This window comes from Cyrtonyx montezumae, unplaced genomic scaffold (genome assembly GCF_038088225.1).
Source record: "Cyrtonyx montezumae isolate F1298 unplaced genomic scaffold, pur_monq_1.0 scaffold_5, whole genome shotgun sequence".
Lineage (NCBI taxonomy): Eukaryota > Metazoa > Chordata > Aves > Galliformes > Odontophoridae > Cyrtonyx > Cyrtonyx montezumae.
The window spans coordinates 4557560-4581079 of NW_027072056.1; the positions used below are offsets into that span (position 1 = coordinate 4557560).

The window sequence follows — 23520 nt, forward strand, 5'->3', positions numbered from 1 at the left end:
CATTTTTGGAGAGAAGCTTTGTCCCTCCCAGGTGCTCTGCAGCTGGTGATGTGACACCAGGTCCTAGAAGGTCTGGGGAAAGAAGGGCAGTTGTCCTGTGGCCAAAGCTATCAGCCTTGCATTCAGCCCTAGCTAACTCTATGCTTAGGCAGTGACATTTGCAGCAAACTATTGAGTACCTCCAGGTAGTAACTGATGGAACTGCAGGCAAAATACCTGCACCTAAGTAGGACAACAGCACTGATCTGTGGTATCCAAGGCTCTGCAAACACTGCAAACTCACAAGTCTGTGTTTCTACTCTCTATGCAGACAGCTGTGAAGCATGTACTGCTGACTCACGATTAGCATCCATTTCCTCTGTCAGGACTCAAGTCTATTCATCACCACTGTGTCTCAAGCATGTTTTGTGTGTTCAAGCAGCCAAGCATGTTTTGTCACAGACTGTAGGTCAGAGGCTTGTTCTGCTAGGGCACTTGTACCCTGCTTGGCTGGGATTAGGAACACATCATGCATTCATGGGCTGTTGCTTGCCCAGGGATTCAGTGGGCACAAGGTGCAGAGCTGACATGTCTTCTATTTGGGATCTCATTCCTTCTTCTCCCTTTGCATCTGGTGAAGGAACCAAACTGTCAGGTCCTTGCACAGCCTGGGCCAAAGCATGTGAGAAGCATGAAAACCTCTATTGACCTCTCTTCCAGGAGCTATTGTAGGAAGGTTGTAGCAGCTAGGTGGTAATGGCTGCCACTTGGTCAGCAAGATGTGGTGAAGCAGAAGCAGCAGGGTGTCGGTGCCTCAAAGACTTGCAGTGACTTTTTTTTTTTGCTTTCTTTTGGAGAGATGAGAATGTTGCTCATCAGGATTTACTGATTCAATTTGTGAGCTACTTCTGTCTGTGGGTGAGAGTGGCGAAGCTGCTCTGGGATGAAAGGGCTGTTCAGCATGATCTGTGTGCTTGGCTGATATGGGAGTCATGCTGGTTTGTTTTTCAAATCGGTGTGAAAAGGCCGAGTTCTCAGATGCAGGGTGCCTCGGTGCGTGTTGTGTTATTGGCCACCTATCTTTCTCTGCGGCAACCACTGCGTTTCTCTCATTTTTCTGACTTCTCATCAAGAAAAGCAGGCTCTGCTGAGATGGGAGCGCTGCTCTCCTGGCTGCCTTGGCAGCAGTCTGCATCAGGTGCTGGGAAAGGGGAAGGTGTGTGAGTCTGTTGGAGCTGAGCAACTTCTGGCTGCAAATGCTGACTGGTTCCGGGCTGAGGGGTGGGCTTGCTGCCTCGGGGAAGAGGATGTGAGCGGTGTCAGTAGGCACGAGGTCCGGCTGCGAGGAGGCCCCGGAAAAAGGGTAAAGCGTTTCCCGCGGGCTGGAGGAGGAGGACGAAGCCAAGTGCTGGGGCTGTTGTCCCGCAGAGCCCGGAGCTGCCGCGGGCGCCATTCCACAGCCCGGAGCGGGCACGGGGAACCCGGCGGCGGCTCGTGAGGCAAACAGCGTCCTTTTGTTGGCCGTGCCCGGCCGCAGAGGCGAGGCCGCGGCCCACCCCGCCGGGGCCGCCCAATGGCGGGGAGGGGCGGGGCGGGCTCGGCGGGGCCGGGGACGCGGCGGCGGCTGCGGTGTGGCGGCCGGGCCGGGGAGGTGAGCCGCGCTGCGCTGCGGGCCGTGCGGAGCGGGCAGGAGCGCGGGGGGGGGTCCCCGCAGCCTCGGGAGCGGTTCCCGGCGGCGGGAGGGCGGGCGGGAGCGCGGGGAGCGGCCCGAGCGCGCCCGGAGCTGGGCCGCGGCCTCGGGCGTGGGCTGCAGCCGCTGGGGGCGACCGCTCGGAGCCGTCTCGGGAGCTGCGAGTGCCGCCCGCTGCGTGAGTTTGCCGTCGTGTTCGCGGTGCCGCCGCCCGCTCGGCACGCTGCTCCCGCGGCAGCTGGCACGTCGCGCTTGGCGTCACGGAGCCGCGATTCGGCGGCGGGGGACGTTCTGTGGGAGGAATGTGGGTTTGCGGTGTATTCGGCGGAGGGAAGCCTCGCGGCCCGTTTGTGCGCGACCGCAGAGCTCGTGGTCCCCGCGGGTCACGGCCACGTGGAGAGCGGAGTCCGTGGCGGTGGCGAAAGATGGTGTTTGTAATGGGAGAGAGGAGCGTGGGCTGAAGGGAGAGGCGCGCACGCATCGGACGTCGTTTCTTGCGGGTGCGGCTGGGGACTCGCGGTCTGCTCAGCTCGGTGTACTTGCTGGATCTCTGATGCATCAGGTGGTGCTGCTAGTGACGTGTCGTACTGTTTTCAGGTGTTACTGCTTTCGCTAACAGCCCGCTCACCAGGTGCAAGCTCTCTAAAGCCTATTTCCAGGGCTATCCAAGAGAGCCCCTCTCCTCTGCCAGCTTCCTCGGCTGCTCTGTAAGGAGCCCCGCGGGGTCCCGTGTGTATGGAGCACAGTTACCCTGCTCGTGCTGGGGAGCTGGGAGCTCCCTTTGCATCACGCAGCTCTTCTGCACGTAGGCTAAGGGTGGAGCGTTGCAGTGACTGTCCCTGACCAGAAGATGCTGTGCTTGGAGGGGGGTACCTGGAGCTACCCCTCCGGATTTCTTGCTAGCTGAAAAGCACTGTCTTGCTTATTTTGGATGCCTGGTTTCTGTTTACAAGGAAATGACCGGGGTGAGCTCTTGAGGCAAAGAAACATAGGGTGGGTGAACGTAAGGAAGATGTAATTCTGTGGTAACAGCGTTTTAGTTTTGTATCAATGAAGTGGTGGATGAGATTTGGCTCTAGCTTGCCTGGAAGAGGGGGTACTCTCACTTGCAAATACAGCCTCTTGTCCTTGTGCTTGCAGTTTGTCTCAGGCTTTATTCTTTCCTCAGATAGTCCCTTTAACTGAAATGCTCTGTGACTCAGTATTTCTTGTTAATAAATGTCATATGCTGCCCAGGTAAAGGAGGAATTCTTGTTAAACCCTGTAACTGAACAGATGCTTGCAGGGGGCTGGTTCAGTGGTAGATATTTCTGGGAACGTGGCATCAGCAACACGTGGGAGAGTGCCTGGTGGCATTCACTTTTCCCAGTAACACCTGTGAGGAAGGACTTTGCCACCTGCGGCTTGTTTGCCATGGCTTTACTCTCTCCTGCCTTATCACCAAAGCTAGTAAAAACAGCCAGGATCTCCTGGTTGATTTTGGAGTCTGGTTATCTGCATTACGTATCTCTGGGTACCCTCTGGCTGCAGCTGAAGAGAACATCTGTGGCTGCTGGGAGAGCTCTTCCCTGCCTGCAGGAAGGTTTGACTTGTTAGGCACCCCAGCAGTGCCTGTCCCTTGTAGTGGCTGCTGCCTTAGAGCAGGATGAGCACATCTCTACTTAATAACCTAATGGGTATATTTATAACTAATTCTGAGTAATTTCAGTCTCTTGTAAGCTTCTGAATAACAGTTGCAAAGTCTTCCTACACTTTCAAGTTTTAGGGGACACTGTATCAAAGTGGCATTGTGGCAGCCAGCTCTGGGTTCTCTTTCTGTTGGTAGCTGGAGGTGCTACCTGTCCCAGTGCCTCAGCAGATTTCTGCTGTGGTGGTGGTTTCCAATCTTGTTATCTAAAGGTTTTACATCTTGGCAGTGGATGAGTGAGGGCACCATCAGGAGAGTATGGTGAAATAAAATACGCAAAACAGTCTGAGGAAGAAACTTCCTGCTACTTTATCATAACTGGCAGGTCAGCCAATGGGTAGTACATGCATACTTTTCAGGTTGAGATCATCCTTCTCATGCTTTCTTGTTGTGCATGTATGTCATCAGCAGACGGGCTGGAGCTGCCTCCCCATGGTGGCTTCCAGCTGTGCTGATGGGGTGGTCTCTGAGGGACAGAGGCAGCTCTGCCCTTTAGCAGGGGGAGATATGCTGCTCAGGCATGTCTCCTCTCGTAAGTTTGTCCAGGTAGGCTGTACAAGCCCCAGGACATGACAGCTGTCCCTAGCTGCAGAGGCTGCCCTTTGGAGCTGCCATTCCCTCAGAGCAGGCAGGAAGCTGTGTGCTGCACCTCAGGAGCAGGCTGCAAGCTGCTGAGCAGCTTGATCCCCTCTTCTGTGTTCCTGTCCTCACATAGCACGTGGCACCAAATGTTTGGCCCTGCTAAACAGCATTGAGAACACAAACAACAGCTCTGAGGGGTTTTGCTTTTTTTTTTCCCTCTGCATTAGTTTAAACATCTGTTCTGCTTGCAACAACAGCTTCCACACTGTGAAAGCAAGGGCACTCTGTAGAGGCTGGCCTGCTTGAGCTGCAGATCTCTGTAACTGAGACTGTTGCCCACTGATTTAATCTGGGTGCAGTGCAGGTTTGCTAGCAAGATCCAGTTATCTGCCGCAGAAATCTGCGTTGTGACAGCTCCGAGCTGCCAGCACTGGCTGAAATACTTACAGTTTTGCATGAGTCATCACTTAAAGGGATGAAGAAAGTTAATTGCTCCTGTTATCTCAGGGTGCGTCCTGACTTGGTAGCAAAGCCAGTGGGATGGTTAGGTACCACTGAAGAAGCAGCCTTGTGCTACCCCTGGCTGTTCTTGATGGCTTTTCTTGTGCTGTCAGCAGAGCTCACAGTGTTTGTGGTGACCTGGTTTGGGGAGCAAAATCAGCAGAAAAATTAATTGGGTGGAAATTAAAATGTCAGCACTTAAGGAGTGGGGAGGGCAGAGGTTTGAATATCCAATTTCTAACTGCCTTCTGAATAGTTATCCTCCTTGCTGCTTACTTTTCTTCTCAGCAGCTGGATTTTTTGACTAGTGTTTATTCTTGGTTTTGATGATGGGACAAAGAGCATTAAATAAGGACTATGTGCTGGCAGTGTTTTCACATGGGATGCTGTAATTCTCTGTTTTAGGTTTCGTTTGGATTCTGTTTGGTGTTGAAAAATGGGAGAGATAGAAGGGACATACAGAGTCCTGCAGACTCCTGGCTCTCGTTTGGGTGTCCAGAAGAACAGTGGAGTGAGCACTTTGGAGCCGGGACAGAATCTCTCTACTGCAATGGCATTATCACCTGCCAAAACACATGAGAGGGATCTACAGATCAAGATAAAGATGTTGGACAACACGGTGGAAGTACTTGACATTGAGGTAAGAGAGGCTTAAACCTGATTTCAAGTACACTTTGCTGTGGATGTTGTAAAGCTGATAGGATGTGCTGCAGAACAGAGCTGAGATGTTTTGAGACAGTATCTGATTCCTGCAGGAGTTTTACCTGCCTACGAGAAGCACTCCTGCTTTTTAAAATCTTGCAGTCTAGCAGATGTTTGGGGTTTTACCAGACATTTATTTAATAGTAGCACATACTGGAACAAGAAATTTTAACTGTTATTTGCTTTGGGGGAATACCAAATGCCTTGTGCCAAACTTCTTGCTTCATTGGCCATATGCATCTCCATTGCTTCAGCAGCTGGCAGAGCAGAAATGCTTGTTTAATTGCTACTTTTCATTAATAATTTTAATGATTTGTGTCCTCTTCAAGTAGATTTGTTCATGTTAGAAAGTTCTTGCTTGTTGTCACACCTCCTGAAAATCACTATTCCAAAGTGTGCTTGCTTAGCGACTGGGGAAATCTGCCTTGGGGAGTACGAAGCACACTCAGACTGGGGTGGTTCTCTTTCTAAAAAGTAATGTACAAATGTTCTTGAAGTTCTTGTTTCGTTCTCAATTAGAAGTCAGTTGTGTTTGCTAACTAGGTGATGTGGCCATGGATGGATAGCTCGCTGTAGCAGCAGTGGGAGAAATTCATGGTGAAGGAGCTGTGGTAGAGGGGTTGAGGCTGTGGCTGCTGTGATTTTTGCCCAGAGATGGAGCTGAGTCTGGGGATGAGAGGTTGCATCGTCTTCTGTGCCTGCTTCGAGTGGCTTGTGTTCCTTGGGTTAGGTGGGTGCCAAGAGCTCCGTTGTGGGGTGCACAATGTGTAAAGGTGGAATGTGCTTTGAAGCTTGTCTGAGCCTCCCTGGGGGCAAGTGTCTCAGGTGGTGTGGGCAGTTAATCTGAAAATGACTTGGTGCTCCCAAGGAAGTCATGCCATCTTACTGGTTCAACATGGACCTTGCTTGCATGTAGGTTTATTGGAGAGGACTGTTTGTGGTTATCATCATCTATTTTCTTTAAAAATTCTGTTGTTAAAGAAAGAGATGAAGTCCTTAAAGAGAAGCAGAACTGAAGACTCAACTATAAAGGCCTTTCTCTTAGATTCTTCTGGTTCTGCCAAAGCAAGATGCATCTCATGTAAAAAAGCACTGTCCTTGCTGTTTTTAAGGACAGTAGTGAAGAACTCTGTTCTTGGCAGATGCTCATTGGTGCAGCAGTAATCTTCTGTAGAGGGTTTTTTTCTCTGCAGAGCTGTGAGGAAGCTGAAGGAGGAGCTTAATGTTTTGTATCTCTTGTAAGGCAGCCTAGAGTGATCCACATTGGCATTGTTAACTGAAGAGGGTAAATTGCTGCCATAATGATTTAATCCTTGGATAGTATGGTTAGCTTCTTGTTGGAATCGATCTTTAAGGTCTTTTCCAACCTGAGTGATTCTGTGATCCTTATGGACACTATTCTTTCTCCAGTGCCCTATGTGCCTGTGCTGTGGCAGATGCTGGTGGATGCTTTCCTTTGGTAGCTCTTCCCCACTGATCAACTTTTTTAACTCTTCAGGGTGCAAAAAGGAGACTGAAAATGGCATGATCAATGGGACAGGGGTGGAAAATGGAAAAGTTTTTATCTAGAATAGTGAGATAAAGGTTCAATACAGCTCAAGTCTGCTGTCTTCTGTCTAAGATTCAATGTCTCTCTTCTGCATTGTTTTTAATCGTGAATTAAAACAAAAAAAAATCTGTAATTAAAAACTGGAATTAGTGTGATTATGCTTTCTCTTTTCCCTTTCAAGTCACTTGATTTTTGTAATCTTTTTCCTGTCTACATCCAGCCTGTTTCACTCAGATCTTCCGTGTGCCATGCCAAAGGAACACCTGTCCCCTTCCCTCTAAGCTAGATCTGCCTGAATGGGTGCTTTTGCAAACTGTGAGATGAATGTCTGGAAAACTCAATTTACTTCAAAGTAAGCGAGGTTTTGTAATAGTAGCTCTGCCAGCTCTCCTTTTTTTTTTTTCTTTTTTTAAGAGATGAAACTTGGAGGCCTTTGATCAGCATAAAAATCAGACAGGCTCATGTAAATGGTGCAGGCTGAGTTCATTTGCCAAATGCCCTCTTACCAGGTGAGGGTCCTGAAAGGCAGCGACGTGAGCTGCAATGCTGCAGGACCTGGCAGGTGGAGGAATCTGTGCTTTTATAGCTGCTGAATGCTTTTGTGTTCATTTACAGTAGGGCTGCACATGGATAGTGTCTGTTTGGTCTGTCTGGGCACAGCACGTGTGTCTGCATTAGACAGAGCAGTGGGTCTGCCTCCATGCCATTCCTGGGGATGCTGATGGCAGCTAGGTCTGATGCTATCCTAAAATCCAGGTAAGTGAAATAGCAGGTGTAGGTTACAGGGATCCCAATTTCCATTTCTTTCACCTGTTTCCTCTGAGGTAATACATTTATATGGGGACTTTGGCTGTCTGCTCGCTCTGGCAGAGTTTCTTCTCTGCTCCAACTTGGAGGGCGTCGGATGGAATTGCTGCTGCAATGTGGAATTAAATGTTTGCTTTTTACATGGGAGGGAAATATGGTTCCTTATGGGAGTTGTGCTCAGTGCTACAAGTGAGTGTTCTGAGCAAGTGGGTGAGGTTGTTATACTTGGAGTATACCAGATCATTTTTGAGTAGAATTTAGCATATATATGTCTTTTCTGCTGTGCGTGTCTTTTCCTACTTCAGAGTCTGGCAGTGGGAAACACTTGATGCTGTGCTACAGCAGCAGCTTTCCTTGCCCTGTGGCTGTATTCCCTTTCCCACATACCCTGCCTGCCTTGCTCTGCCCCTGTATGGGATGTGGCACCTCAGTCATGGCACAGGAGGCTTCCCTGTGCCTGTGTGCTCTGCTTTTCATTCCATGAAGGCTTTTCCCTGCTGCTGCAGAAGTATTAACAGCTTAAACATGTGGGAGGTGGGAGGGCAGGCTGCTTGAATCCTATTAAGCGCTGTACCGAAAGAATCGAGATGCTGTGTTAGAAAGCTCTGTGCTTTGCTTCTCTGACTGGGAAGAAATAGTCAAAATTCCAGAAAGAATCATACCAGATGTTTGTCATTGCTCTGCTTTGGCCATCCTAAATATGGCAAATCAGCAGCCTTAGGGCTTATTTTTGTCTGACCTCAGCAACAAAAGTTAGTAATTCACTGTTGAACATTTGGAGTTATTGCAGGGTTTAAAATGAAGTAATTGAAGCTTTGCAACTTTTGTGCTGTTTGATTTGGCTGTGTGCTTTATAAACCTGTATTTTTGTGTTTGGGGACCTGACTCTTCTGATGCTGTGTAGGAGTGTGGCATTGGGTGGGGAAAGGTAAAGCTTTAGCTTTCGTAGACAGCCTTCTTCTAAGGGAGGATATGAACTTTGTATTATAGGAACAGTTTGTTACTTGCAGCTCTTTCAGTGTTAGAGATTCCATGGGGGAAAAAGAAGTTATGCTTCAGAAAAGGAGAAATAATGTGAGTATTCCTGTGAAGCTAAAACCCAGAATCCTTTCAGTGAAATGCTGATCGAGTGTTACTGCAGTCCTTGAAATGCAAATGTAATGTAAACGAAATAATAAATGTAGGAGAGCTGTGTTGCTTAGCTTAACACAGAGCTGGTGTGAAGATGTCCTCTTCTTAATGCTTCCTTTAACTTGCTGGGAGCCTGCTGGGAGTTCTCTGTCTGAGAGAGATCGAGTAGGGTGAACTGATGCATGGCTTAATACTCTCACATATGTGCAGTGGTTCCATTTCTTTATTGGATTCCTTTCAAATATCTTCTAAAGTAGCTAATAAACAATCTAATTTCATGTGTTTTATGTAAGAATTAGAAACTTGGCAGGAAAGGGCAGCACCAGCCACAGAAACTCAGAAGTGCATCTATGCATGCTGTGAAACTTTCAGTTGGTACCTCCCAAAAAAGGGACTTGGCATTGAGCTAGGTGTCTGCTGATAGCACAACCTTGACAACGTTCATGTCAATAAGCAGGGTTGCAAAAGCATGCCTTTGTGCCATCTGTTTCTCCTTGTAACAGAACACATTGTTGGCAAGGGCTTAAATGTACCTGCTTGTGTAAGAAGGTGATCGTGTAAAACGAATGCTCCAAAAGCTGTGCTGGGTTGGTGACACCTAGCGTGAAAGGTTTTTGCTTTATAAAAATTGGCTATGTTGGATGTTTGTACTGCAGGTTTAGAGGCACTCTGAAGTCTTGCTCTGTATGAAAAGCTTTGATGTGAGGTGCTGTGATTGTCTGTGAGATGTAAACTGCTTTCTGCAGTTGGAATCTGTGGATCCAAGATGTGCAGAGAGGAGATATGAGTCCAACTCTTCCTGGGGGTTACATTAATGCCTGCTCACTACACCAGTGAGCCGTGAGAGGTGAAGGTTCCAGAAGGGGTTCAGAAAGCCAGAAGGATACTTGGCATCTAAGAGATGCTCGTGTGCAGGTGCACTTTCCCAGCCCTGAGATCTGGGTTTACATGTTTGACTTCCCTGCTCTCTGTGTCTGAAATCAGCCCTGCTTAGCAGTGATGGGCCTCTTAGTCTGCTTCCCTGGCAGGCTGGGGGAGCCAGCCCAAAGCTGAAGACTTAGGGAAGTCTCCTTCTGGAAGTGGGAAAGCTAGCAGAGCTCTAGCCTTAGCTCATCTGGCCTACTAGGATTCATTAACCGTGCTGTGGTGGCAAAGCTGTGTCCAAAGTACAGCAGGGAGTGATGTTAAGACAGCTCATAGAATTAGGTTACATTAGATAGAGAAAAGTTGAATTAGGCATGAATGTGTATAAGTAAATCTTTCTGGTCTTTCCTGTGAAGTAAAAGGCCTGATTTGTGTAGGGAATCTTTTATGACTCTCTTATTTCCTTAATGTTTTAAAATATTTCCCCCAGGTAGGCTTCTCACAGCTACGTGCCAGCCTTTTTTTGGCACTTCATGTGGAAGTTTATACATAAAACAAGTGTATCATCTTCCCTGAGGTTGATCTTTGTTTGAGACACTTTCCCATAATACTCCCCATGTAACTTTACCTGTGTAGTCTATAACAAACTACTGTATTTATGAATAGCTCTGGGCTGTTGGCTCTGTTGGGTCCATGTGAGCCCTGGGTTGTGGGTGTTAGTACGGCCAGATCCAAACTTCAGCTGCTGGTATCTGAGTGCATGGCACGTGTTCACAATTGGGCTTTGGATGAGCACACAGTAATGCCAAATGAAGTGTGCAGCACCTTTGTGCCTCCTGCTGAAAGCACAGCTCCAGTCTTGCTGATGCCAGCTTGGCTGGTAGTTTTGACACAAGTGTAATTGCTGGACAAAGGCTTGTGGTTTTAGTAATCTGTGAGCAAAGAGAGGCAAAGCATTGTCTGTATTTAAAATAACACACTGTATCTTTAACTTGCATATGTGTATATATGTAAGTATGAAATGACACCATGCAGGTTCCTAGAGTACGTGTAGTTTACGTGCCGTGGAGTGGTGTGCTGGAGGAGATGTAGTGATTTGCACAAATGAGTACAGCCTTGTCGTTAGCAGCACTGGGAGGAAAAATAGCCATCATCAATCTCTCATCATGTAGTTTCTTGGCCTGGATTAAACTGTTCTACAGCCTATGTGAGCCGAATGGGAACTGAGATGTTCTGTTATGAGCACTAATTTCTTGTGGTGGCACACAGCTTGTTTTTGAGGGCTGCTGGTGAGGGCATCTTGTCCCTTTTGGCAGCAGCCCATTTTTATAACCAGCCACTCATATCCCTTCTTGTTTTCAGCCATCAAGTTTAAAGCTTGACACAGTGCACGTATCTAAGGGAGCATGCTAACAAGGGAAAGCAGTTGGGATACAGCTGCACTGTGCTAACTTCTTGTATGAGAGCCTACATTTCAAAGTGTGGTGCAGACTGGTGGGGAGATTGCTTTATCCTTGGTTATGCTTGTGGGCTGCAGTCTTTGTGGATCTAGAGAGTTGAATGGTAGAAGCTAGGTTTGCTGTAAGTGTGAGTGCTGGTGGTTGGCAGATCAGTGTGCTCTTAGGAACCAGACCTGGAGCAGCACTGTCCTGCTAAGCCCTTCCCAGCAGTGTGTTCAGGCCTTTAGTTCCAGTTGCTCAACATCAGATGTTTTTCTCAGGTCTATAGCCACGTGTGCACCAAAGTCACCAGGGCTGTGTGTGCCTGGGCTCTCTTCTCTCCCAGTATGGAAAATAACCAAGAATTTCTGCTTATCTCCCTATCATTTTTTGGTGGATCTTCTGTGTGCAGTTAGTGTATTTCAGCACTGGAGTTCTCTTGGAGCTTGGGACCACTTTATGTCTCTGCTTGCTACTTGCTGGAATATACATTTCCCAATTTTGTTCACACAATTCCCTCCCTCTTGGGGATCTTTTCCCATGTCAACAAGTACTATTTTCCTACTTCCAGGCATCCAGCAGGTCTAGCCACTCTGGAAAAGCATGTTTGTTGGGTAGAGCTGGATCATTTGGCAGTGAGCTGCCTTAGTGCTTTGTGAACTTTTAAAGTGATTACAAATTTTAAAGCTAACCTTAATTAACGAGCCGGAGGCTTACATGTGTAAAGTAACTATGCTGCAGATTCTGTTTAAAAAAAGAAAAAAATAAAGTCAGAAATCATAGGAAAAAAAAAAGAATCTTGGGGAAAATCTTAATTTTATAAGATTTCCTTTTGAATTATGCCAAATAATGGAGCTAAAGCAGGTTATGCTGGTAGAGGTGACTTTATGTCTTCTTGATGGAAAGCAGCACTCAGGCTGAGGTGGTTGTGGCTTAGTTTTGCTTGGAAATCTGGGCATGCACAGGTGCAGTGTGAGGTGGGAGTCCTCCCTGCTGAGTGCTTGCTCCCCAAGTCACCCAGAGCCTGAGTTTGGAAGCAGGACCACTTGGGCTGGGCCTTGCTGCCTCGGTACGGATGGGACCTGGGTGGTGTTGGGAGCAGTGCCTCACTGGTTCCACATGTATAATTTCATACTTTATATAGGGCATGCTAATTTAAGTTTGCCATAGTTGCAGGTCAGCGATAAACGGGGCTTAAAACAATCTGTGGGATGCTAAAGAAGAAAGATGGAGAGCAGACTGTGTGTTTAGCTTGTGCCTGTGGTAGTTAAATGCCCAGATGTCAGCAGCAGCAGCTATTTTAGCCATGGGGTGGGTGCATGGCAGCAGTGCTCCTCTGCAGTCAGCCCTGCTTCAAGGCGTGGGCTGGGAGGGGGACAGCTGAGAGCACAAATGGAAGCTTTCCAATTACTGTTTGCTGTGTAGTTGTGGACGCTTGAACTTTTGGAGATGGGCTGATAAGATTAGTTTTATTGGCAGGAATCTCATTGTAATTATTTTGATTACCTTGAGTATGTTGATACCAGCAACAAATGGAAGCAGCTTTATGCATCTTCCTTTTTCTTTTGGCTCCTGGAGCTATTGACCTAATTCTGGAACAAATCGAGATTGTTTTTGGTAAGTGACAGGTAGAAACAGCCATGGCATGAAGTGGCAGAAGGAATGTTCAGAAAGTTAAATAGCATTTAAGATGCTTTTGGCTGAGCACGTGAATTTAGAGAAATGATGCATCTCCTTCTGCAGGTCTCCATGTCTGTGCATAGAAGCAGGGAACATTTCCATACGAGTGAGTTGTTCCAATCAAAACTGAGGAAACTTCATCTTCTTTTTTAGTGCTTTTCCAATCCCTGGATTCAAAACTAGATGGGAAGCTTTAAGATCCTCACATTTTAGCTGTGAAAGTTGCTACTTAGTGGATGGTATTCCTTGCCATCATGTATTTCCTTCTTTATAATAAATGTGGTTGATGCAGTCTGTATTTGTAAATGCAGTTTTTGTTTATATGTAACATTCATGGTAGCTAGTAATAGGGAGTTTCTGAAGTGTTTTTGAAATATCAGGCTACATTGGACAGAGATCTAACAGATTTTAGAAGGAACATAGATAAGCAGAGCTCTACAATCACTGACTTGTTTGTATATTTTTGGTTAAGAAAGGAAATAACAAGTTCAGTGCACCTACTTTATGTAATTGCTACAACAGTGCACCAAAAGGGGAAAAGAGGATCCCCACTCCATTTAAATGAGAGGAATTGATTTCAGTCAAGACTCCTTAACTTTTCGTGCTCTGTGCTCCTTGGCTGCTGGTGATGGGCCGTGCCCTGCCTGTTTGTCAGCAGTCGTGAGCAATACAAACTTCTTCCTCCCATCCATACGCTGTTTCCTGGAGGGTTCAGTGTCCAAAGAGTTGCAGGTTTCTGCAGCACAGACTCCCAGGTCAGCTGGTGTTTGCTGAAGCTGGAAGCCAGTGGGTTCCTGCAGCTCTGGCTCACACAGAAGTTTCCATTCTATACCTCTGTTTAATAACTCCATTTTTCCTGAACTCTTTGCATTTGGACCAAAACTTTTGCAGCCCAGCTGCTGCCAAACTGTATTTAGGTTTTGGAAAGCTTGAGTGAGGGCAGTTTGTCTGCTCTGGAAAATGAGAAGAATCCTTTTTTTTTTTTTTTAATAAAAATAGCATTGTTTTTTTTTGGAGGGGAGTTGTTCTTAAGTTAAAATACACGGAATTAGAAAGTTAAGATGTTCTAGAGGACAGAGTTGGGATGTACTGAGGAAGATTTGGTTTTGATAATACTGAACTGTGGTCTGCAGAAAATCATATGCTGGTTTGTTGTTCTGTCTTGCTAAGCTAGAATGCTACAGCAAAGGGAGGATCTTCCCTTGGAAAACAGTATGCAGCTCTAACATGAAAGCGAGACCTCCATGACCTTCATGTCAATTTGAATGGGTATCCCCATATCCTGGTAGGAGACAGAGGAGAAACTGAATGTGTACAGCAGTGAATTTTGATATATGTGAAACCATTCCAAGCATCGTGTTTGCCAGGGACTCACTTGAATTGTCCCTCAGTTTCTCAATGGCAGAAAATGCACAGACATGTCAGGCTGGCTGGGCTGGTGTTCCTTCACACGTGTGGGCAGCTGAGGCCTGGGCAGCTCCTGAGAACACTATTGCTCTGCTCAGCTCATCTGCCTCATCTTCCTGTTTCCGTGGGAAAGATGATCTGCTCACTAGGCATACAGTAATAATTTCAATTTAAATTCCAGAATCTGATGGCTCTTTGAGGGGGGGAGGGAAAAACAAAAGTGATCATCTCATTAGAAAACCATTATGAAGACTGCACAGCTTTAGCTGAAGTGCCTGCAGCCTGAATGTGTTATTTGCCCTCAGCACAGGCATGGGTTGCTGCACGGTGTTGGGTGAGTGCTGTCACAGTCTGCAGTGTTGCTGTCAGGATACCACACCTGCTCACTTTTAAGGAGTTCTGAGCTGAATATACTAGTTGATTTGGAAAAATCTGTTACACTGAACTGCCTTCTCATGATGACTTCTTAGGAGTCTGTAGCTAAGTCAGGGCTGGGTTGCTGGGGGAAGCTTTTGTTCGCTGCCTGTTTAAATGTTTTACAGTGTTTGGGGTTTTTTAATTTTTTTGGTGTGTGGAATAATTTAGTAGTTCAGTAATACCATTAGTTGTCATCTTGGCAGCATATAAAGGGTAATTGAGAACTGTGGAATGGAAAGTATGCCGTGTTGTGAGCTTATATTGAAAACGGGCCCTTTCTGAGGCATTCATGCAGCTTCTTGCCCTGACGTCAAAGTGACAGTAATTCAGTAATTCCTTGGAAGTCTTTGCTTTCTGCTGCTTTCATGCAGGTTAAACAATGATATGGAGCTGCGTGCTGCAGAACTGAACTTTAAATTTTGTAAATTTTGAAGTTGCAAGAACTGTTTTGGGGTGGATGGTTGGTTATATCACAGCATAAGAACTTGAAGCAGGTAAACGTAACAGGCAATTTCAAGAACTAGATAGCTATAAGGAGAGCTTTTCCACTGGGTTTGGGACAGAATAAAAGTCTCAAGATTTGTAACTGATTTTTATTAAAAAAAAATCTTTTTAAAAGGAGCGTGAACATGGTTTTATACTCTGAAGCTTAGACTGAGTTTTTTTAACCTGTTGCTGTGCCACCTAAAATTATAGTTAGTAAAAATAATTAGGCAGTAACTATGAAAGTGTAGTAAAATTATTTTACACTTAATATTTGGATGGCACCTTTATAACTTAATCACTTGTAACAGCTTCCTCTTGCTCTATTATTCTACTACCAAATCTCATTAATTTTTTTATCCCCCCCCATGTTTCTCTTCCTTCTGTGATATTCTGAGTGATTCTGAGTAGTAGAATTCAGGGAATGAAAGGATAAAGCAGTCTCTCTTTATCACCTGGATATAGTGAGCACAGTGCACGAGCAGCAGAAGGTTGTCAGAAATGCACTTCTGTTTTCTGAACTGACAGAATACTTATGCTAATATTGAATCTGTTTGTTTTTTAAATTTCAGGGTGAGATCTCAATTACAGGTGATGATGAGGCAGCACCAGAATGTGTTTAGTTCATTCCGTGCTTGGTTTAGGGCTGCCCCAAGCCCTGGGGGCCAGAGTTTAGGCTATCTGGATGAACTGAAGCTGACCTGGCTGTGGCCCACAAAGCCAGGAGCTGTAAACAGTAATGCAGTCCTGCCTCAAGACTCAAGTGCAGCACTAATGAGGCAGGATTAGGTTAGGGTTAAGAAGGAAGCTTTTTTTTGGTAAACTCGAGGCAGATTGCTTATAGAAAGTGGGTAAAAATATTTCAGCCACAGTTCCCTTTCCAAACAGGCTGAGAGAATCAAGGAAGTGGTGACTGGCACAGACCTCCGGTGGTCTCTTGGTCTCCTGAGGACTGTTGCCATCACTAGGTCAGAGCAGCTGTGGCTTTGTCCAGCCAAGTCCTGAAAACGTCCACTGATGGCAGTTCTGTGGATTCTTTGTGTACTCTGGTTAGTGTTGCCCTTCTGGGTGTTGCCTGACATGAAACTTGAAGCTATGAAGGGCAATTTGTGACCATTGACCCTCACTATTCTGTCACTATTCTGACAAGAGTTTGATTCAGTCATCTCTGTGACTACCCTTTAAATAGTTGTAGGCAGTTATCAGACCTGTCATGATCGTTCTTGCAAATGAAATTTCTCAATTTCTATACCTGAAGTATGTTCTTCCTGTCCTGAGCATCTTTATCAGCTTTAATCACTTGAGCCCTACCTGTTCCAGTTTCTCTGAAATGGAGTGTACCTTAGCAGTCAACTAAAAGAGGTGCCACTGTGATACATCTACGATATGGACACCCTTTCTAAGTGCTGAAGCATGAAGAAAAGCGGGCCATCATCAGGCACTGGGCTTGTAGAGTCTTGGAGGTATAGATCAGTTTGAAGATGGAGCGTGGAGTGATTGGAAGAAAGTACATGTATGTGCTTCTGTGCATTAAAACACTTCAGTGTTTTGTGTTTGGGAGATGACACAGCTGATACATCTCTGTATCCATTGATGTGACCAGAACTGGATCGTTTCTGCACATTTGCAGGTTTATTTCAGGGTTTCAGCCTCAGTGCATTGATCCAGCAGTTGCTGAAAGCCCCCACAAGGAGTGGGGTTTGTGCTGTGTGAATTTTCATGACTTCTGCTTTACACTCATGGTTAAACCCCCTTTATTTCAACCCAAAGTGCCCATTCTTTGTTGGATATTTTCAGTTGCACGTTTTATTGAATTATTATGGATTATTGAATTATTACTGATATGCTGCAGTGTCTACACCCCCTGTAAAAAGATGTACTGTTCTGAGCTGAGAGAGTCAATTACAGAACTGTTTGTGTCTGTTGCAATGGGAAAACTATGGTATCCTCTGGAGCTCTGACTTTTCCAAGTAAATGAGATCTGGGTGGTGTGAATGCCTAGGTGTGTTTTGCTGGGAAATGAGCGTTAATGAAAACATGGGAGAGAGAAATGATTTTGTCAGAGTCTGCGGGGAGAGAGAGAGAGGAAGAAGGTGGTGAGTTTCCATTGGCAGTTTGTGAGGGTCTGTGGTATAGGATCATAAAACCCTTGGGGTTGGAGAGAACTTTAAAGGCTGTGCTGTCCAGCTCCCCTGCAGTGAGCAGGGACGTGCACAGCTCCATCAGGCTGCCCAGGGCCTGATCCTGATCCTCAGTATCCAGTATGTACCAGGCCAGCACTGTGCTACCGTTAGGTCTCATCCTGCCAGCACGTACATTTTGCATGAGTTCATGCTTTCCCTCCTTCCTGACAGCTTTTGTGAGTTGCTGGAATGGGTAGCAAGGGATGTGAAAACGCTTTGAACTGTTGTCTGCATGATCTTAGATGTTCTGATGTGTGGCTTCACAAGCAGCACTTTCCTTGCAGTGGCTGCTGCAGCCATGTGGCAATAGATGCTGAGATGCTCCCGTGTTTGGGGTGTGGAAGTTTCTCCTTTTCTTCTGCACTACCACAGCTGCTTTTTGTCAGCGTTGGTTTTGTGGCATTGTTCCCAACTGGAACAGAGTCAGTGGAAAGTGGCAGTGGGGAGTGCTGCTTTACAGATCCCGTGGCAGAGACAGCCTCGTGCAGTGGTGTGGCTGAAGGAGGTGGTGAGGAGCTGTGAGCACTGGTTTGGGACTGGAGTGGTCACTGTGTCATGTGGTGGTGTGGCCACAACCCCCAGCTATACAAACACTGCTAGTCTGAGGGAACTGCAAATAGCTTACAAGTAACTGACCTCCAGAGGCCCTTCCAACTTCAGTCACTGTGATCCTATGAAACTTGTCCTTTTTGAGCTGTGTTTGCATACTGGGGATTTACAAAGTAAAAGTAACAAAGGTGATCAATGCTGACATGAAAGATCGTTGAGATTCCTTTCTGAAGCTTTACAAGATGACATATATTATTTATAATCTGCTGTAGATCAATTTATCTTAATCTTTCTTTTTTTTTTTTTTTTTTTGCTTTCCCATGTAGTCCAAATATTATGGCCAGGCATTATTGACAGAAGTTTACAAGCATCTGAATTTAATTGAATCGGATTACTTCGGAATTGAGTTCCAGAACATCCAGTCATATTGGGTATGTATAATTTCCTAGCAAATTCATTGCAATAAAAAGGTAGCTGAAGGTTCCAGTCCTGCTGGAGTCTCTTGTAGGATTGTCTCTAATTACTGCTCCTACTTCACTCATCAGAACAAGGACAATTACTAAAGTAGAGAAGGAAGATCAGATTCTATTTGTTAAACCTCAAAAGCATATAAAACAATTATGCAATTGCTGTTATTTCCACTTCCAGGCGTGTGAATAAAATCTCCATTCCCCTAAAAAACAGTAAGTGAAAGTGTAGTGTGTAGAGTGCTTACAAAGTCAGATTAAATGTGTAACTTTACAAGTTTTATCTTCAGTTAATTCAGTCTTTGGTCAATTTCCTTTAAGAGCTGTTATGGATCTCCCAGTCACTCTGGTTTCTCTCTGCTGTCATCTTGGCATTGTTTTGGCATTGGTCTCCTCAGCACTGACGTTGTGCTCTCACTGATGTGACCCTTCTTCCCCTGTCCAGATGAACTTTAGGCATGGACCAGGGATTTTTGTATTGATACATGATAAATGTCAGCTTAGATAAGCGACTTAAAAACAACACAAGGAACAAAGAAATTGAGGAATGGATACAGAGAGGAAAAAATGCATATGCATAAACTACTATTTAGTTTGAATTTGATGTTGATGTTTTCATATTGTATCCAAATATGAATGCCAGTTTGTCATCTTCTTTAATTTCAGATTTGGCTGGAACCTATGAAACCTGTTATTAAACAAGTACGGAGTAAGTAGTTTTAAAAAAAGGAAGTTTTCCTTAATTTGCATTTACTTTATGTGGGCTGCTTTCATAATTACTACTTGATTTACTGGTTATGCTTCCCTGAAAATTGTATTTGGTGGCAGTGATAATGACTCTTGTTTGGGCATGCATACCTGTTGTTTTTAATATGTAGCATGTGGTGGGTGGAATGGAAAATTACTGAGTGTATGATTCTTTCTCTGTGATAAATATCTAGATAGATGGGATCAGCTGGTGTTAAGTTTGTGAAACACGACATGTGCTGTTTGTGAGATTTTGAGTTGTGTTGTCTTTAGTCTTTAAATGGGAAGAAAAAGGAGTATTATGAGCAAAGAGGGGTAATACCTGCAGTTGTGATCCTTTCTGAGAGCTGATTGCCTTTCAAAAGACTGCAGAAACTGCACTTGCCTTCTCTGTTGTTCTGATTTGCAAGGCAAAATTGAGACCTGGTTGACAGAATTTAAACAGGATGGATATTTCTCTTTTCATTCTTAAAATTTCTCCTGGGGAACTGCTTTCTTGAGAGAGCAGAGGTGGTGATCTCACCACGTGAGAGGCTACAGCTTCAGGGTCCCTGTCAAAACAGTTGTGAAGTTTCAGAGTTACATCTGAGTCCACCTGGTCCCACTAGTGCTCCATCAGGGCCACCCAGAGTAGGGTATACAGAACTTCAGCCAAGTTCAGAGTCTTAGAGGTACCTTCTAAAAATAGTATAAGAAATCAAAGTGGTCAAAATTTCCATTCAGGTAGATAATGACCTATTTTGAGATATAGAAAACTTTGCTTTGTATGATGTGGATTTTGTGTTTGGTTAGATCCGTGAGGAATGTAGTCAGCTTTACTGCAGCCCAGTGAAGTGCTGCAGTTTGTGGTCTAACAGGAGCAGTTGTGTATGTCTGTGCAGGTTTGTTCTTTGCAGAAACATCTCCGTGGAGCCCATTTTTAATGCTGCACTTACTATGCCCCTAGTCAGACAACAAGCAGTTTCAAATTAGAAGAGTGTTTCCATATGTTGATCTGAATTCTAATCTTCGTGCGTGTTTGTTTTTGCTGAGAGAAACAATTTACAGGGCAGGGGTTTCACGTCTATGGCATTGGCTGCAGCAAGGCTTTCCTTTGACAAGGGGTGTACATTCACACATTTGACTTCCTAATAGGCACACAGTACATAGATAACATTTGGGTACCATCTCTGAGGACTGCCAGTGTGTAGGGCTGGTATTAACCATACCCCCAGGGTATTTTTTTTTGTGATTTTTCTTTGTTTTCAGAACTGATTTCTTACAGTGAATTCTGCATCTTGGTTGAGAACAACCCAGTGCTTCTGTGCACTATACTAAAACTTTTCTTAAGTAGAATAAGGATTACTCTTAGAGGAAAGGCAAGAATAAAAACAAAAAGTGGAGCTGTGATGCAGAGGTGTTATAAAAGCAAAAAATGCAGTTCTGTGTCAAAACTGCTCTTGTAACAATACGTTGCTATTGCTGGGTGTGATTGATGTGTGTGCCTGTTCTGAACTTTGTGGAGGTTTTCCAAAGCTTAGGAGCAATTTCAGAAATTAATTTCAGAATTTTTAACATGGTCCGTTAGAACTATTTACTTTCCTCGTTTGATGTATCTCAAGGATTACAGAATCCTGAAAAGAAGGCATTTGTCTCTGCCAAATGTAAACTTTGTGTATCATCATAAGGTTTTATTTCCAGCCTCTGTGTGTTCTAGGTATACTCTCATGAGTGGGTTAGTTTTTCTCAGCAGAGCACTGATAGTTCTGAGGCTGAAAGCTACTCTTCATCGTGGCTGTAATGGTCTGAATGTTATCTCAGGGAGGAGACAGTGTTTGGCAGGAAGCAAAATTTCTTTTTCCTCTGTTAGCAAAGAAAAAGATGGATCTGTGGAGGAGAAGGCTGGACACTTAGGGTTTGGGAATCAGGTACTGAGACAGAGTGCTTTGGGGTTAATGGGTTCCAGGACAGTTCACAAGAAGTGCTGAGGCCACACAGTTTATCTACCCCATCTTCACATTCTGGGAACACCTCACAGGGTCACCTGTGCTGCTTTTCTGTGAAGGCAAGTAGCTCCTTTGTAGCTCTTCTGTAGCATGAAGTTACTTCATTATGTACTGTGCCCTGGGAGTACTATAGGTACTGCTTTAGAAGGAATCTTCTTGCTGTTTGACTTGGATTACAGCCCATAGGCCCACTGTAGTGAGCTGGAAGTTGGCTAGACTCTGGTGGGCTGTATTTCTGTGCATGCTGGGAAACGCAGCGTGCATGTGCTTACAAAGAACAAGAATTTTTGTGATGTGACTAACTTCTCCTATAGGACCGAAGACTACAATGCTCCGTCTAGCTGTGAAGTTCTTCCCTCCAGACCCAGGTCAGCTGCAAGAGGAATATACGAGGTAAAGTCTTTCTGGAAGGGTTTGGTTTGCATTACCCACTGAAACGAAGGTGAAAATAGGAGGGCATTGTATCTGTTTCCAAACAAATCTGGAACCTGCAAACATACTTTACTGTTTGTGATTATCACTAGTTCAGAGGTTTATAGTAAGGAGATATCACGTAGTTACTGTTGCCTGCTTACTGTACCTTCTTCTGAGTAAGAAGGAAAGCACAAATTCTTGCTAACGTTGTATTTCTGAAAATATTTTAAAACTGGCTTAAGTTATGAAGTCAGTCCTTATCGCTGCACTTTCAGTCCTGAAACGTTTCTCTTTCTTCCTATATTTTCTGCAGGCACTTTGACTAATAATATTCCTTTAGCTACTGTACTGGAAAATATTCTGGTGAATTCTTATTGTGTATAAGAAAAGTCAATTTAATTTCTTGCTGTCTTTGTAGACTGATAACATTGTAGTCCTGGAAAATGCAACCACTGAGTAAACTAAATAAGTGTTAGCAGAATTTATTCTTCCTGATGAGATGCTAACATCAGTGATGTTCCCTCATATCTATTCTAGTAGATAAAATCACTTGGAGTCTTCCTCAGGTTTTCTTTTCCACCTAAAAAATCCAGCTGCTGTTACTTCACATCTCAAGCTTGTTAAAGAGTGTGGTTTTCCTTCTGCTTCTTTCTCCTTGTTCATTTACACTGATGAATTGTACTGTGCAAGTGGATTACTTGTGTGCTTAGTTTTATGTGGCTGCTTGTGGTAGCAAGTCTTCTGTTCTATGTTGGTTTTGGAGAGAGGAAGCATTAGGGGATGCTCACGCTATATATAGTACTGTTCAGTTGTTTCTAAGTTTTCACAGCCTGTTAAGGTTGTACTTCTTACTCTCTCTCTTCAGGTATCTGTTTGCTTTACAAATCAAAAGAGACCTGGCAGAGGAGCGACTAACCTGCAGTGACAACACGGCAGCTCTTCTCGTCTCTCATCTCCTGCAATGTTAGTATTGCCTTTGTGGTGACCTGCTGCTGTCACCTTTGCTATGTTGAATTAAACAGCATGCAAGAGTTGGGTTTTTTGCATGCATTCTGGTAACTAGAAGCATTTTGTCTTGCAGTGTTTCTTTTCTGTACAAGGTGGTAAATGTGTTTGACCAGTGGGATTATAATCAGGGCTAGCTACGTTCCCAGTGTTGTAGAGAGCTGCTGGCATTTATGTACAAGATAACTTTGGCTTTGTGCAAAGCCAAAACACTTGTGTGTTGTCTTCTTGCTCTGACTTTGTAAACTGGGTCGCCAGCATTCCTCAGCTCTCAGCCAGCCTTGGCATTTCTTTATGTCAGTTTCTAAGTTTGCCTGTGGTTGGAAGGTGATGGAGACTGGACTGGAGTTTAGGAAATAAAACTAGAAATGTGTGAGAACAAGTTTAATGTGTGGGTTGTCAGCAGCTTCCCTTCTTGGAGGGAGTGGAAATGGAAATTGGAAGCAATTGATTTGGGAGCTCTCCATGCTTCTGCTTACCCAGCCAGTAAGCAGCTAAAGAGCTAAAAATGAGGCCTTTAAGTCAAGCGGGTTGAGAGACTGATTGGTTTCAAAACCAGATGGGTTCGGCTTAGCTCTCAAGCAGCAGCCAAACCTATAATGTGAGCTACAGAAAGAGGGGTTTGTGCCTCCTTACATGAAACAAAAGCCTTGAGATGTTTGCATATGTGATACTACGTAGCTGTTTGTTCACTGCCTCTAATTATGTTATAACTGTAACTAATGTTGTTATAGTTACCTTACACAGAATGAGATCTGTCCTGTGTGTGCAGCCAGCGAGTTGCACAATTAAAATTTGCTAACAATTTGTCAGAACTTTGTGTAAGCTTTGGGAACAGTTCCAGGGCAATGTGGAGCTGCTGAGCAAATCTCAGTGTCTGCCCTTTACCCTTCTCAGTTTTACTGTACGAGAAAAGTAGGAGTGAGAAAGAATGATTCTTTTTAACGTAAAATTATTTTACAAAAGCGCCTTTCAGTTTTTCTCATGTTGTTGTGTATGCTGGCTTGATTTTAAACAGGATATTGCTATGCTCTGTTGAAGAACATCTGTCTTGGATGAGATTATTAGTTTGTTTAGTCCACTCTCCTTTCTCTGACAGTAGTTGGTAGCAGATGCTATGGGGAAGGCATGAGAAGCAGCGAGCATATGGTGATGCTTCCGTTACTGCATCCACCCAATAATCTTTGCATGTGGCCCTCCTAAGTCAGATTGATTCCTTAACTCTTCATTTAGTTGCCCTTGAACTCTACTT

At 44.8% G+C, this 23520-nt stretch overlaps 1 protein-coding gene across 5 annotated transcripts in view; it reads left to right on the forward strand.

Annotated features, from left to right (window-relative positions):
• Positions 1-1803: 1803 nt before the first annotated feature.
• Positions 1804-23520, forward strand: part of FARP2 (FERM, ARH/RhoGEF and pleckstrin domain protein 2) — a 55480-nt gene continuing 33763 nt past the window's right edge. For all 5 annotated transcript variants that reach the window (XM_065748145.1, XM_065748146.1, XM_065748147.1 and 2 more), the window contains exons 1-6: positions 1804-1847; positions 4845-5079; positions 17977-18081; positions 18784-18826; positions 21164-21242; positions 22129-22226. In XM_065748145.1, coding sequence (XP_065604217.1) covers positions 4876-5079; positions 17977-18081; positions 18784-18826; positions 21164-21242; positions 22129-22226 — 529 coding nt within the window. In that variant the 5' untranslated portion in view covers positions 1804-1847; positions 4845-4875. The remainder of the gene's footprint in view (positions 1848-4844; positions 5080-17976; positions 18082-18783; positions 18827-21163; positions 21243-22128; positions 22227-23520) is intronic.